Source organism: Cupressus sempervirens, chromosome 4, assembly GCF_028749045.1.
Source record: "Cupressus sempervirens isolate cs-2001-9-10 chromosome 4, ASM2874904v1, whole genome shotgun sequence".
Lineage (NCBI taxonomy): Eukaryota > Viridiplantae > Streptophyta > Pinopsida > Cupressales > Cupressaceae > Cupressus > Cupressus sempervirens.
In genome coordinates, this window is record NC_143121.1 from 320,549,444 (window position 1) to 320,566,039 (window position 16,596).

A 16,596-nucleotide genomic window follows, 5' to 3' on the forward strand; every position below is an offset into this window, starting at 1 on the left:
TTATTAAAGACATGAAATATTCAATTAGATTTATCATAAACTTACCAATTTCTTTGTACTAATAATGGTCCCAAACTAACTCTAATAGTGGGAACATAATAGTGGTATCAAAGCAATGATCTTGCCATCCTATAGGGTAAGGACAAATTGATCAATCTGGCTATTCAGAGGAAAATGATTTTGATAATATTCAAATATTTGGATAAGTATACAAATCAGGGGAAGAACACTTAATTTGAAGTGATCATTAAGCACAAATTAATTGATAAGTCAATTATCAAATATTAAAGCGGAATCAATCAAGTATTTTCCATCCAATTTAGCATATAACCAATCAAGTTGAACCACTCGCAATGTTCAGACAACTTATCTCCAACTCTTGATTGTATCATTTAATTCAAACTTGGAGATGGAACAAAGGAGTATTCATTGAGATCTAGCAAATCAAATGGAAATTATAATTGCTTCAGGACAAGCAATTTTGGGAGGGTAGGACTGTAATATCCTCCTAATAATATATGTGTAATATCCAGTTGATCATTAGATGAATAAATAATTATAGAGGAAATTTACAATTTCCAAACTAATCAATTTTTATATTAGACAAAAATAGTATTCACTCATAATAATCAAATAACATTCAGCAATAATCAATATTTAAAACAATATGTATAATGACTAGTATTTAACACTAATAATAAAAGTAATAAAATGATATAATAAATAATTATTATTTTATGTGATCTTAGGGAATCGGTCTTAAACAATTTAAAATAGAAAATTATTAACCAATCCCAAACTAAATAATATTAAACCCTTATTAAAGGATCGGTGATTTAAAGGACATATCAATGGTCACGTCGTTTGGTAAAAGTATTTAAATAAGATCCATGGGAATAATGTAAAAACATTAAAAAAAAGGAACTGATAAGGGGAAGGCTCAATCGACTAATAAAAGTCAACACAAGGAATGCATTGATGAAATAGAAACCTTCCACCAAAGATTTCCAAGAATGACCCACCACATGGAAATTAAAGGGGAAAATGTATGGATAAAAACTAAACATTAAAAAGGACAATAAAATCTCCATTCAAAAGCACTAAAGGGGAGGACAACTAAGATAAAAAAAGCCCCATCCTAGTCAGCAAGGGAGGTTTACAAATTAATTTAGAAAGAACACCATATCATCTAAAATAAATAAAAAGTAAAGTCATTAATCATTCTACAAGAATAATGGATAAGATGATGAAAAATATTAAGAGCTAAGGTGCCATGTGAGTGGGCTTACAAGGTAAGACAAGGTTTGCATTTCTAAATTTAATTTCTTTATTTAGTATAAAGGTAACATAAGATAGGAATATATTTATATTATTTTCTTTTAATATAAAAGTAATATAATATAGGAACGAATTGTCTATATAAAATTATATTATTTCTTTTTATATATATAAAGTGAATTATTTATATATATATATATATATATATGTAATGTCCCCACTAATTAGGGTGAGTAATACCTGCAAGAATAAACGTTAGAAACATAATAACAATTATACTAATTATATTATTCTACCCTCTAAGTTAATTCCCAATCCTAAGGACGTCTCCAAGTTGGCTTCCTAGCTCATAGCTACCTTGTTGTCTTCCCAGGAGCGCACCCCTTAAGATTCTTCTTGGATGGGCATTCTCTATCCAATGCTACTCACATATGCATATGTTGACAACTTCAGAATATTCTGGTAGGTCGATTATCGGCCATGGCGGACTATGTAGATCTTAAATATCTCACATGCCCCATGCTACGATATCGACACTCAGCCATGGCAAACAATGGAGATCTTAAATATCTCGCATGCTCCATGCTATGAGTCTCATATGGTGTTCATAGATTAACATCCAAATCTTTTATTATTTCTCATATATCTTCTAATTAATAATTTAATTGAGTTTCATATTTATCATCAAAAATAATTCAAACCTTATGTATTTAAAGATTTTGAATACATATTTATACCTTTAATATAAGAGGAACAAACATTGCCTTAATTAAACATAAATTTATGAATTATAAATATTATAATCCATACTTCCAACGTATAGGGTCAACGCTGTATAAATTGTTTACACCTGTCCTTATGCCATGCGATGGGTAGTGTACATACTGCTAAGTCTCGGTGGGGTCTGTTGCGTAAGACTGGTTACTGCCTGAGAGATTGTACCTTTTCCTGTTCTCCTCTGTACGTTTTGCTCGATGGTCTTCACACTATCCGATCTCCCAATCTGCATTTTTTCCCTGTCTAATCATTGTGTACGCCTATATATAAGGTTTGAACAGCCGCATAGAGGGTTGTGGGTTAAATCGGCAGGTCCCTTGATTGTACCCTTCCCCATTTTTTAATAAGGAAATGACTTAAATTGCTTTTTTAACAGATGATTATTGTTATTAGAAATAATAAATGAATATCCTTATTTATTTGCTTTAATGATTAAATAACTCAATCCATAATTAATTTTGTTGCTATGTGATAAGGAAAAAAGAACTTTCACAAATAAATAAATTATTTTATTATTATGTGATATTTCATAAAAACAAATATTTTGTTCTTTTAGCTTAGGTCTATTGCAATATAGGCAACATAATATATGATTTAATATACAAGGATTATGTAAATAGAATTAACATTATAAATTAATCACTTATACATGTGCACTGGAATAAACGATTGAATTAATATGATTTTATGATCCAAGGATAACTTGGTGTAGGGCATTCATTGCGAATCTTATGGTATGATCCAAGTATAACTTGTTGGAGGGCATTCATTATGAATTTCATAGAATGATCCAAGTATAAACTTGGTGGAGGATGTTCAACATGAACGTCATATTATGATCCAAGTGCACTTGGTGGAGAATGATCCAAGTATAACTTGGTGGAGGGCATTCATTATGAATGTCATAGTACGATCCGATAACTTGGTCGAGAACATTCATTACAAATGTTAATTATTTCAAATTAGACACCTTATTAAAGACATGAAATATTCAATTAGATTTATCATTAACTTACCAATTTCTTTGTGGTAATTATGGTCCCAAACCAACTCTAATAGTGGGGACATTAAATGGGGCTCGATCTACCAAATCAAGTTAGTCTATTTGGCTTGACTAAGAAGTTGTAGGCATGCCTTCATGGGTGCCTAGTTGGTGGCTTTGGCTTAGAAAGTTAGAGTGTGGGATATGTTGCCATGGTTACAAGTACACGTACGACCTCAGTCTTGGTAGGTTAGTGGTAGCTTGTTGGCACTACGCTGGCAGTCCTGTTCATGTTCTTGGGTGACTGTAAGGGGTGCGTTTTGCCTCCAGTTATCTACCAAGATGTATTCTCCATCCTCAAGTTGATTGCCTTGCATCATTAACAACAAGTTGGCTTGTATTTCAGATTCAGTTGGCTATCACATCCAAAGTACGTAGCATTAATTGGTCCCATGTGTCACACGAACGAATGTTAAATAGTGGTCTTGTCAATCGCATAAGGACAACCCAGCGTTCTAAGCCACGTTGTCAGAGTCTTTATCCGGGCTGTAATTTAGGAATTCCAATGAAGAATAAATTATCGATATTTTGTACATTTGAAAACAATTTATTTTGTGCTCAAGTTGTAAAATTACAAGTTTTCAAGGCTCAGGGATCTCGTCTCCCATGACCGGTAAGAGATTGTTTTCATTCTTCCAAGGTATGACTTCCGGATACCATCTTTTGTCTTTTACCAAAAGTTATTTTACTTGTTTCGGCTTTCGAGTTTTGTTCTCCCTCCCAATTTGCATATCCTTCTTCAAGAAACGGACGGGAGACAACAAGGTCCGAGAAACCTAAAATCTTAAGCTTGGTAAAAGTAAGGTTTCTATGGGTCATGTTCTTAAAACGTGTATGGTCTTCACAAGTGCTAATGGATTCTAGCTTCAAAGGATTGGCAAAATTATTCGGGTATCAAGGCATGACAAGAGCTGGTGTAAATACCAAAAGATGGTTGTTGCCTTGTAATATAGGCATTGCCAAACAAAAAAGGGAAGACGATTCCCTAAGGATTCTAGGTCAACAACATCCCGAGACCCCAACCACAGAAGGACTAGTTGCCAACATAGGACTCGAGACTTCCAAGCAAGGAAAGCCTAGGAAGCAACGAGTTAACAAACGGAAGGGTGCTTACACGTTGGGAGACCCATGAGTCCAAAATGTTTATCTTTCAAGATCTATGAGGCTTCCCCTTCTATGACCAATGCATCCTGTATCGTGACATAGGAGGATACATTGCAAGGACCCTCCTACAAGCAAGATTTTCACCATCAAGGGATTCTTTTGGTTTAATTCAGTACTTGCTCGGAAGGAGCTTCACTTGCTTTTAGAAGCACCACAACTCTATAAAGTTCAATTTTGGGTCCAAGATTCTTCCTTCCCTATGACCTGGTCAGATGAGCTTGCATTACATGGTAGTCGATGTTCAAAAATCCAAGCCCGGATGTCTTGGAACACAAGTCCTTCCACGACATGACCAAATGTGCTGGAATTCCTTCCGAAGCCAAACATTCGCCACCGTTGTTGGCTGATAGACTTATTAATGAAGTGGTAGGCAGTTAATGATGGCAAATAATTCCTTTTTGCCAACCTCTTTTGCTGTGTAATCGATGCATATAAGATTGTCAGAGAAGTTAGGTGCTCTTATGAACTAGTGGGCATCTTGAGGAGATAACTGGCAAAGATCTACTAGGCAAAAAGTGTAAAGATCACAATTTTTCCCTCGGGAACTCCCCTTGTTCCCTTCCTTGCTTCTTTCTACCCCTTTTGTGGTTGTAATTTAACATATTTTATTCCGCAAGTGCCTTTGCATAAAGATAGCAATAGATAGTGTTAGTTAAGGAAGTAGATGAGTCAGTTAGGGTTGGGAGTTCTTTTCCCTCCCTAAGTGAGAATGACTGTCTATAAATAAGAAGAATGTCAACTATTCTAGGGCCGGTAAAAATTGATGATTTTATTGTCCATACCATTTATAACACCTTATCTCATGAATGAAAGCAGTATCATCTTTTCTTGGAATATCTTTGTTTCACCCAGTGCTTGTTGGTATTTATAAAGTGTTTTGATTAAAAGAATCTTGCATTACTTACTACGGGATTCATTTACCTTCGAAAACAATGAGATCTTTCTATTTTGTTACTCTTATCTTCTTTGGCTTGGATAAAATTAAATGATTTTGTTTATTTTGGTATGAGCTTCATTTGCAACACTTGTATATGTTAGATTTATTGATTGAGCATGTATCTAAGTTATTCTACCATTCAATCATGTATTGTTGATAGTAAATAGCACAAAAGTAGACTATAAGTAGATTAGATTTCTAAGCCTATAGGCTCTTTTATTTTTGTTATTTACTTTTCTTGTATCCCCTTGTTCCATCTTGAGATATTTGCCCAACCCAATTCAAGTGATTCATTACCCAACCAAGATAATAAGGGAAGCGATGAAGCTTCAGCCCACCTTATTTTAAATCAATCACCTCCTCATCCAGCTTTGTGTATTCTTGCACAAGCGAGACCCAATCTATAGGGAGCTTGGGAGTTGAAATGTTTTGCTTCTTATTCCTTCAGGCGATATTGGCCGACCATTCCAGTCTGGTGACAATTATTGCTCTATTGGCAGGACGCAAAACAAAGTCCCATCAATAGATAAATGGCGCTAGAAGGAGAGCCCATTCAAGCCTTCATGTGGTTGTCCTACACTATGTGGTGAACCTTGGGGTCATTCAGTTCCGTGTGGTGTAAAAACTGGCACAAGGAAGTTCAACTTCGTTGGCTCAGCCAAATCTTGTTTCTGAATTGTAAGATCTTGACCAATCTCCACTTGAAAGATCGCTTAGCGAATTTAACCTCTAGACTCTACATTGACTCGACTACTTTTCTGCGACTCTCCTCTAGCAGTTGCAATCATCTGTCATCTCCACAGAGTTTGTAGAACTTGGACCGCCGGTCTAAAACAAGAAAAATAAATGAAAGAAGAAAGGTAAGGCATCTATGTCCCAACCTCCTACTACTCAAAGTATACTCGTGTCCCAATTACCAATAGAGGCAATGGTTGTTCCACAACAACTTGTGTTCCTTGGGCCACAGTTGTCACCCTTGGCAACTTTTGTGGCAATGCACACTATGTCATCTCACCTTGAGAAACTGTCCAGAATTTCAACATTTGGGTCCTCAGACGACAGAAGAACACATTCGGGCATTCAAGGATGCTTTGGTTACAAATAATGTCGAGCACAAAGATGTTGCTTGCCGCCTATCCCCAATGACCCTGGGTCCCACTGAGCTGAACTGGTACCTTAATCTCCTCGTTGATTCCATCTGCAGATGGGTCGACATGGAGAGAACCTTTCTCTCAGCCTTTCAATTCCAAATCGACCCTACTCTGTGCCATCATTAGCTCATCGAAATCCAAAAGGAGTTGAACGATCCAATAAATGCCTTTAGTAATCGGTTCCAATGTACCCTCAAGCGATGTTCAGATGCCTTCACACCCATAGCAGAACTTGCCCTAAGGACTTATTTGGATGCCATGCGAAACTTGCCTTGGCCAAATCTACACCTTGACCTTGGAGGTCTCTATCTGACTTACCAATCACCTGATGGACGCACGACAGAGTATGTCATGTCATCCTCATCTCAAAGGAGCTCCTCACCTAGGTAGTTATAATACGATCCCTATGGCGGGGCTTCAGGGTTACCCAACCTCCCATTACACTTATGCGCCACAAGTTGCTCCTCTCCTTACTCCAAAGTATTCTCATTGGACCCAACAAACGATATCTTTGGTACCTAGGACTATGTTTCCTACCTCAGCCCCTTAGGTCATATCATCGTATGAGGTCCTCGCATTCCTATTTGCTAACCGAATGGGCAAAACCTCGTTGCTCTTGTCACTACGGCAAGCATGCAGGCACAGTCCTCACAACTGCTTGATCAAGTTACACATCTCACAGCTGAAATAGAAGTCAAACTGTCACCGGTATGGCTAATGACATGAGCCAGCTTAAGTTAGATAAGACTGCAAATCATTTGAGTATTTGAAGAAAAGGGTTTCAGAACAACCTATCTTGGTTTTACCAAATTTTCATAAAGTTTTCACAGTTGAATGTGATGCTAGAAATAGGGCTATTGGTGGAGTTTTGAGTCAGGAGGGGAGGCCTATTGTCTTCTTTAGTGAAAATTTGAATGAGGCAAAGCAAAAATACTCCACATATGACTTAGAATTATATGCCATGGTTTAGTCCTTAAGGAAGTGGAGACATTATTTATTGCTCAAGGAATTTGTTGTGCTTACTAACAACCATGCCCTCATCATTTTGAATGGGCAGGAGAAACTGAATTGCAGGCACATGAAGTGGATGAAGTTCATACAGTCCAAAGCATTCACTATCAAGCCAAAGAAGGAATTAACTAATAAAGTTGTTGATGCCCTCTGTAGGAGGAATTTGACATTAAAGGAGATTCGATTAGAGAGCATAGGGATCAACTTCATGAAAGACATGTACCAAGAATATGAAGATTTCAAAGAAGCATATCAGGTTTGTAAGGACATGGGAGGCAGGTATCATATTGAATTTTCTGATTTTTTTTTGCAAGAAGGGTTATTGTTCAAAGGTAGTTAGCTTTGTGTTCCTAAAGGATCTGTAAGAGAAAATATAATAAAAGAAAAGCATTATGGGAGTTTGGCAGGGCATCTTGGGGTGGATAAGACCCTTAAATTGGTTAGAAGGTTTTATTTTTGGCCTAAATTGCAAACAAATGTAAGGAAGTATGTAGAAGGGTGTTTGATTTGTCAAAAAGCCAAGGGAAAAACATCTAATGCAGGATTGTATATACCACTGCTAATACCTACCAAACCTTGGGATTCAGTAATAATGGACTTCGTTTTGGTGCTCCCAAGGACTGAGACAAATTATGACAGCATATATGTAGTTGTGGATAGGTTCTCAAAAATGGCTCATTTTCTGCCCTGTAAAACCACACATAATGCATCCCACATTGCAGGTATATTTTTAAAGGAGATTGTCAGACTTCATGCATTACCATTGTCCATTGTTTCAGACAGGGACTCAAAGTTCATAGGACATTTTTGGAGGACCCTTTAAAGGAAACTAGCACAAATGTCCCTTTCATCTGCCTACCACCCTCAATCAGATGGACAGAGTAAGGTCATCATTAGGTCATTGGGCAACCTATTGAGGTGCCTGACAAAGGAGCATGGAGCCACATGGGATAACATCCTACCACAGGCAGAGTTCTCATACAATGAATCAGTGAATAGGAGTACTGGGCTAACTCCATTTCAAATTGTTTATGGCACACACACCAGAGGTGTCTTGGAATTGAGAGATGTGAGAGATATGGACAAAAGAACTGCATAGACAGAAGATTTTGCAGAGGTGATGAAGGATATCCATCAACAAGTAAGGGATAAATTGGAGCATACATCTGACAAGTACAAACAGGTTGCAGACAGAAAAAGGAGAGACTTGCAGTATCAAGTGGGAGATATGCTGATGATTCATCTCAAGAAAGAAAGGTTTCCTAAAAAAAAGTACACAAAGTTAATGATGAAGAAGATTGGCCCATTCAAGATTCTCAAGAACTGTGGAAATAATGCATATAAGATTGATTACCCCCTAATGTTGGATTGTCCCCAATTTTCAACGTTTCTGATATCTATGCATATAAAGGTCCTGTTTGTGATGCAGGTCAACAAAGTGCAGAACAAATGGGCTTGATGAAGGATTTACCACAGCAACCCAAGCCTGAAATTGAATGCATTTTGGGAAAAAGGGAAGGACAGAAGACAAGGAGGAGAACTTACTTTGAGTTCTTGATCAAATGGAAAGATAAACCCCTAGAAGATGCCACATGGATGACAAAAGAATAAACCCCTAGAAGATGCCACATGGATGACAAAAGAAGCAATTGAGAAGACTGGAGCAAAACTGTCAGAGATCCCAGCTCAAGAGACTTGAGTTCTTTTTGGCCAGATGAGTACAGTGTAGGGCACCCAATGTAGTTTTGGTATCCCATAGGGTCAATGAGTTGTAATACATGGTTGGATCCTTTGGATCAACCTAAAGAAGTCAATTGGTCCAATTTGTAAGGCTAAAAACCCAAAGGTGCTTTATAAACCTTTGGTCTTGTTAGACCAATAGGACTTATTATAGATGGATATAGGTGTATTTATGTTGTTTTAATCAAAAATGACCTTAGAAAAGGTCCCTCAACATATTTGAGTCAATAAACAGGTGTTAGGATAAAAATTGCAAAAGTTGTCATGTTTTGCAAAATTGCAAAAATTTTTGTCAAGCAACTTTTTTTGAAAAGTTGCTTGGCTTGGTATGTTGCAACTTCTTCCCAAACAGTCATAACTTTTCAAAAGTTGGTTGTGATCGTTGGGGAGAGTCTATATATGTACATCTGACAAATCCATGGGGTCAGAGGTTGGAGATTGTATGGATTTCATGGTGAATGAATAAAACAGCACTGATTATTGTCCATTTCGCTCTGTTTCTCTGAACTGTACAGCCCTGCACAGATTGACACATCAGATCATTGGCATTGTAAGATAGGTTATTGAGTTACCTTTCATATGCATTTGGTATGATCTCAATCGGTGGCATTTGAAGGAAGTTACATTAATTTTTGTATTGGTTGGTCTGAAACACTCAAATAATCAGGGTTTTACAAAGATGGAGGCCTAGCTTGCAATTTCACTAGTGGATTTTTATGGCCACTTTGGAAACGCAAGTTAGGAATATGTATTTTAATATTCCAAAAGCCCTGGACAAGAAATGCTGGTTTTCTATTTCTACCAGCAAGCCCTAGGCTAAATATTTCTATGTATTTAACACATGAATGTGGATTCTGTGTGAACAAACAAGTAAGGAGACTAAGTGACCCAGTAGAAGGTGAATTGGAAGTATCTGGGTCAGGTGGACCTCTCTGAAGTATTAGATTAATTCTGTGTACCCATCTGTTAGGTCTTGCTTTGTAAACCAAGCCTAATTAGGACTATTAGGTCTGTGTGCATTGTGAGGGTTAAGAGGTGCTGGAGTAGAATTGAATCCTGATAATTTGGAATTTCATAGAAGACCCAAAAGGGTATCCTAATCTGTGATTTGTTTGCCTGGTCACTTGGAAGCTTTGTGAGTTGTGTCCAATTTTCCTTTTAGGGCAGCCTAATTGGGGCTGCTAGCCTAATCAGGGATATAGGTGTTGTGGGTGTCTTGGAACCAAACAAGTGGTTGAATCTGCATGTATTAGCCCTGCGTAGGACATTACAATCATTGGATTGAGGCAGTGAAGTGTGCAAGGTGAATTTCCATGTTTTGACCTAGGTTAGGGAAAGTGTCCCTAAGGCACAAAGTTGTATCAAACTTGATCTAATCCCTAGAAGTTTGCAGGTTTGTGTAGGGTGTAAAAACCATTTGGGGGGATAGTCTGACCCTTGGAGAAGGTGTTTGCAGTGGTAGGAGTGAAGAAGTGCAAGTTGGACAACCTAACCAAGAAGAGGCCCATAAAGCACTCTTGTGGCTGTGCACTCTGCATCACTAGGTCTCCACACCTGACCCCTAGTAGTTATTCAGATCTTCTAACACATAAGAAACTTGATTACAAATAAGGAGATCTAAGAGCGGAGATGAAAACTAACAACTGAAAAATTATACTTATCACTGCAATGTATCATTGATCAATGATAAAGTACTGTGCTATGAAAGATTCAGATGTCATTATTATCATAAACCATTATATTATATAATAAATCCTAAGTTGCTGTCCGTATGGGTGCATTGATGAATATCAGAACCCTATATAATGGTATGGCAGAAATAGTTTCCTTAGGTGTGGCTATGGGAATACACATGCACACACAAATTGATGACTCTGGTTGGCAAAAACTTGCAGAAAAAAGCTACAGCCAAAAAATCACAATAAATAATAGGATGCACACAAGAAGTAATCAAGACCTCCATCCTATGGCCAACATCAGCACGAACAAACTACAGAAACTGTTCATGTTTTGAACCAGAATTACATAAAATAAAATGCTAATAAAAAAACACACAATAACATCAGAGATACCCTGGGAAAACCCTCCTGCTAGAGGGATAAACCCAGCAACACAAAGAACTATCACTTTATTGAATAATAATAGTCTGAAAATTGCAATGCTCTCAAGCTGAAACTAAAATGAATTCTCTTTGAGTTTGCTCACTCTTAATAATGACACATCCCCATGATAATCACTTCATGATCAAGACTTTTAATCAGAACAAGAATGCCTGTGATCACCACCCAGCACCGTAATATGCTACCGTGAATACATAAAAATCATCAATACTGAAATGACGATAAAAAGAAAACTTCCTAGTACAATCATTCAAATGCATGTGGCAAGCTTTAAAACATATATGGTGGATGATACACAATACTCTGGTATGAGACAATGAACCAAAATTTTAAAACAAAAGGAGCCTTATCGAATAGAGAATGTCCTACTATAACAGACTTTCGTGTCTCATCTATCTTCTTGAAACGACCGTCTCTACAAATTCTCTACAGTAGCCATTCATTGTCACCCACAGATAGCATATGAATTGAATGTCTTTCCACAACACTGAATATGAGGCGTCAGTAATTACACAGACACCTGCGCATGTATTCATTATCAATAAATTAAGATGCTTTATATGAATAGACACGGCAGCATTTGATGGCAGCAGTTACCAATATTGAACCAATAACAAATGCTATTTTTCAGACTTTTGAATACCATGACTATACTGATATCACAATCTGAATGAGATGGAGACATCATATCAATATGTATGAAGGATTTCTCCTGCAGACAACCACTAACAGCAACGAGCAGTATGACTGAACTCGGCAACAAAAGACATACAATATATAGCATCCAGCCATATAGCTACTGGATGTACAGTAAATACTAAACTTGGACCTGTCAATCATTGTCAGACTGTAGGCATATAGCCAGTTTTCCATTCAAGACACAGATATCAGGGGTAGGATTTTCCCATTGAACATCAATTAGATGGGCACATATTTCGAGGATGATCAAGTTTCTTATGTGAGAAACCATCGTGAGGAATGCAATTTTCACAATGCTATCACTTAAGAGGGAAGCTATATCAGGCATACCCAGCCATACCTATACACTGGAGAACAAATTGTCGTGCTGGCCTACCAAAACCCCTTACCCATGCCCACCCACCAGAACCAGAAACCTAGGTATAATATATTAATAAGATGAAACACACTAGGCCGTTTTATAAAATGGTCCTGCAATCTAAATTCCATCAAATGAGAATAAAAGAAGACATTTCAGACCAAGATATGGGCATGTCTAAATATATGACAGTAACAATCTCAATTCCTTTTCAGTTAAAATTAGCATTCATCCTAAATGACGTTTTTATTTATTAAAAAAACAGGTTTCAAGAAGGTTCCGGTAATGCCAAATTCTACATAACTTTACTGGTTTTATTGGTTTGGGCAGAGGCCTTTGAGATCATTGGATTCTCTTAGTGATCATCTTGCCCAACCTAGAAATCTGCTACCCATGCGAGAGTTTAAACTTAGATATCACATTTAGTTGAAAAAGTGCCTGCACTCCAACATAAACTCACTTGCAACTTTATATTCACATTATTACCTAAACCACTGTGTGTGTGTGTGTGAGAGAGAGAGAGAGAGATAATACAGTTAATTTTAGACACAAGAGTGGTTTGATAGATTCCATACAAAAATCAAGAAAAGGGAAAAACATTACCTACAGAAGTATGTAAAAAATTAAGCTATAAAGAACATGTTTTTTCAATACCAACACACCAAAAACAAAGAACAGTCTAACAAGGAGAACAAACTGAGTCTACAGTCTTCACTGATGGTTGAGACAAAAAAGGTGCAATTGTCAGGATGACCAGCTTCACAGCGGTAAGTGAAGATTGCCCACAAGAAGGGATGGTCTTTAGCACAACTTTCATAAATGGTATTCAGTTCTAGTAGAAAATTTTAATCAGATAAACACAGGGACAAACAAAATAAGAAATGGTGACTCGTATTATCAGAAACATCAAACTAAGGAATGGGATGCAAAATAGAGCTACTGCTTACAAAGCAAAAGAAAAAAATCTGAAACTTTCTTATATATAACCACTAAATTATTCCATACCACCATTAAATCATGCAGACCGAGTGGTGCTGTGACAATGTATGGGATACCAGGATGCTCCTTTGCTGCCTCTTCAGCCAAAGCTGGGATATCCTGCAAGAATGGTATACCTTTAAATTTCCATCGTAAGGCTTTTTGCATTAACTCTCAATTATTGTGATATCTCATTTTTGGATTGCACAAAGACCAATGAGTGGATAAAGTGCTAGTGAGTTTTTCACCAATGGGTGTGCCTATTCCATGGAAAAATAATATATGGAACAGTTGTAAAGAGAAAACAGAATTAATAGTAAAGAGAGCCAAAAGTGAAGCCACACCTGTTTCCAGTGACGTCCAGGAGATAGAAAGTAAGGGCTTATAATAACTCTGACAGCACCTTGATTCACACATGAGTCAAATGCTTCTTTTATTGTTGGCTTTGCTATCTCCTGAAAGCATTTCCAACATTAATAACTGCAACCATAATTTCAAATCAACTGGAAATAAACCAAACATTTAAGTCAAAATGTGAGCAAGCTCCTTTGGAATATGCCAGATATGTCCATAACAAAAATCTTGTGTATTAACTGCTCAAGTCTCACAAAATCAAATGATTTCTGCTGTACTAAATGCTGAGAAAACGTAACCTAAAGATACATTTTCAGGATTGAGCTTAAGCCCTAAACTGCAGAGTTCCAATTTAGGACTTTTTTTGCCCTTTGTGGATAAAATTGATTTTCCACAGAAATTTATATATCTTTAAGATATGTTATCTTCTCGTATGAGAGTGACTCTCCGAACATTGACTGTTCTCTATATTAGTAGCAGCAGAATAGAAACGGTTTTGTCTTTGTTTACAGTTTCAGGATTCCAATTCGAGTGTATGGCTGTGTTTTCACTTCAGACTCCTTTGAGTCATATTGCCAGTCATGATTTTTCCAAGTTTTTGTTTTCGTTATCTTTACGCAATTACCCAACAAATTATTCTTCTTCAGTTAAAGCAAAAAGCGAAAAATGTTGTCAAAAGAATAATGTCCAGTATTTCTCAAAAAGCAAAAACTGCGTTTTTTTTATTCAAAACATTGATAACCTCCTGCATGAAACAGGAAGATTTTGCATAACAAGCCCGAAATCCACATTTACATTGCAATGAATTGCAATATAATATACGAGAATTTCTGATAGAAGTAGAATATGGATCTTTACCATATGAGCAGGTTCAACAATTGGGTGACCCGTTTTCTCCTTATACATGTCCACAAACGCAACTGCCATTCATTAATGCCAATTTAAGCCTTCAGTAAGAAACCATTGTATCATATATATAAGTCACAGAATGGAAGAAAGAGAGCATTAACTCACGAAGCATGGAATTGGACTCTTGGCGCCTGGAACCATGGTCAACTATGATAACTGCATCCTGCTCTCTAAAAGCAGATTGATCCCTATCAATTGTAGATAAATTCTTATTTTCCATTCCATGCGCATAAATAGGGCTAATTACTCTGTGGACGTGTCTTGACCTGAAATTAGCAGATGAAGAAAATGTCTGTCCAACCGAAGGAAATCCCCTGTAAACTTGGGCATGTTAATTCTTGTACCTCTCCTTGCCTCAAAGAAACGCCCACGTATTTTAAAAGTTAGAGGATATGAATTTACCAAGTTGGAGCATGAACAAGATTAGCCGACATAATCCTGTGCTGGAAGCTATAACAGTGTTTCGTTTGCCATGTCGTCCATTGAAATGTAGGCTTGAGATTAAAAATCATTCTCCACTACCATTTGAATTTAGATAATCAGTTTCATTGCGGGAGGCATTCACTTCAGTGCCTCTCCATGACTATTCGTTCGAATGTCCGATCGTTCAAAGGGAAAAACATTAGTCTAGCATATTGCTGTGTGTTCACTTGTTCAAACAAACAGTTTTATTGTATTTCAAAATTGGGCCTATTTCAAATAATTTATATGTTATTATTAGTTTTTAAACTTGTTTTTTCATCTTAAATTTATTTCAAAACCATTTTAGTTGACAAATCAAGTAATAATTTTTTAGTAGATAAATCTTCAAAATAGTTAAAACTTATAATTATGATTTTTTTTAAATTAAAAAAATATATAAAAAATTATAGTTATTATTTCTTCCTTTTATATTATTTTACTGGAATCTTTGTTTTTTTTGTTTTTGATAGGTAACATTATTGGTATTGTGTTGATATTAAAGAGAGAGTTACAATATTTGAGGTATGGCCATATACCTTACTATCATATATTTACCTGTCCCAAGCCCATACATTTAACATTGCAAAAAACTGCACAGTATTAACACCCTGCCAAAAGCATAGACTGCCCAAACCAAATACAAAACACTAGAGACAAAACAAAACAAAAAGATGCATGCTTGCTAACGTCGTTGTCTCCACCATCATCCTATTGCTACTCCTTAAACCAATGTGTTGCCTCCTCGCGTGTGAATGTTAGCATAAAGCAATCGTCCAGCACCGAAATCCCCTGCCTAACCTGACAACACTTGCTACTATCATCCCCTCCTCTTCAAGTAGCAAGGCATCCACTCAGACACCCTTTGTTGTGGAGGCTCCCCCCTCCTATTGATTATTCTTCACGAGTTGATGGTGCAATGGTTGCCCTAGAGCAAGCGTGCTCTTTCGCAGTGTAGCCTTCATGAAGCCTCGCTTGATCTCAACTAACACCCAAATTCACCCAAGCAGAAAACCCACAATCTTTCTCCAACCCTGATTTGCCTTTGGGAGATGCATGCCTTGTGGATTTGCAAAGGACCACACTACCAGTGGCTGAACAGACGATTCCCCACCACAAATCAATCTCCAAGGCTCCTCTCCCATCTCTATGTCCACACCCAAGATAGCTCATTCAATTATATCTCATTCAATTATATCTTCCAACCCCAAAAGCCACTGCATATCCACACAAACTATGACTACATGGTTCAGGTTCGATCGTCGCTTCCAATATGCATCCAAGTACTTTGGCTCAAACATTTGTTGAACTCCCTCCAAGGAATCTGGATCATCAAACACAAATATGTTCTTGATCTTGCCCTCATAAGTCTGCATCTGATTCTCAAAGCCCAAAGCAATATTTACCTCCATTTTTGTTGCCTTTGAAAAACTCTGAATTTGGCTTGTCTTTTGTCTGAATTTAACTTGCTTGGAACTCTTTAGAAACAAGCAAACGTCGGAGTGCCAAGAAATGATTACACACAAGTTGACACATGTGCAGGATTGGGATCTTTACATGTCGTAAAATGATAAATGCCATTGAGGGTAGGAGTCATGATGCCTTCCCCAAGAAATCGG

At 37.0% G+C, this 16,596-nt stretch overlaps 1 protein-coding gene across 1 annotated transcript in view; it reads right to left on the bottom strand.

The window, feature by feature from the left end:
• SIRB (sirohydrochlorin ferrochelatase B) overlaps nt 1-15,193 on the bottom strand; it is a 36,315-nt gene extending 21,122 nt beyond the window's left edge. The window contains exons 1-5 of the mRNA XM_089825090.1: nt 14,921-15,193; nt 14,624-14,832; nt 14,468-14,529; nt 13,600-13,710; nt 13,283-13,375 (exon numbers count right to left, since the gene is read on the bottom strand). Coding sequence (XP_089681216.1) covers nt 13,283-13,375; nt 13,600-13,710; nt 14,468-14,529; nt 14,624-14,832; nt 14,921-15,030 — 585 coding nt within the window. The 5' untranslated portion in view covers nt 15,031-15,193. The remainder of the gene's footprint in view (nt 1-13,282; nt 13,376-13,599; nt 13,711-14,467; nt 14,530-14,623; nt 14,833-14,920) is intronic.
• Between the last annotated feature and the right edge of the window lie 1,403 nt (nt 15,194-16,596).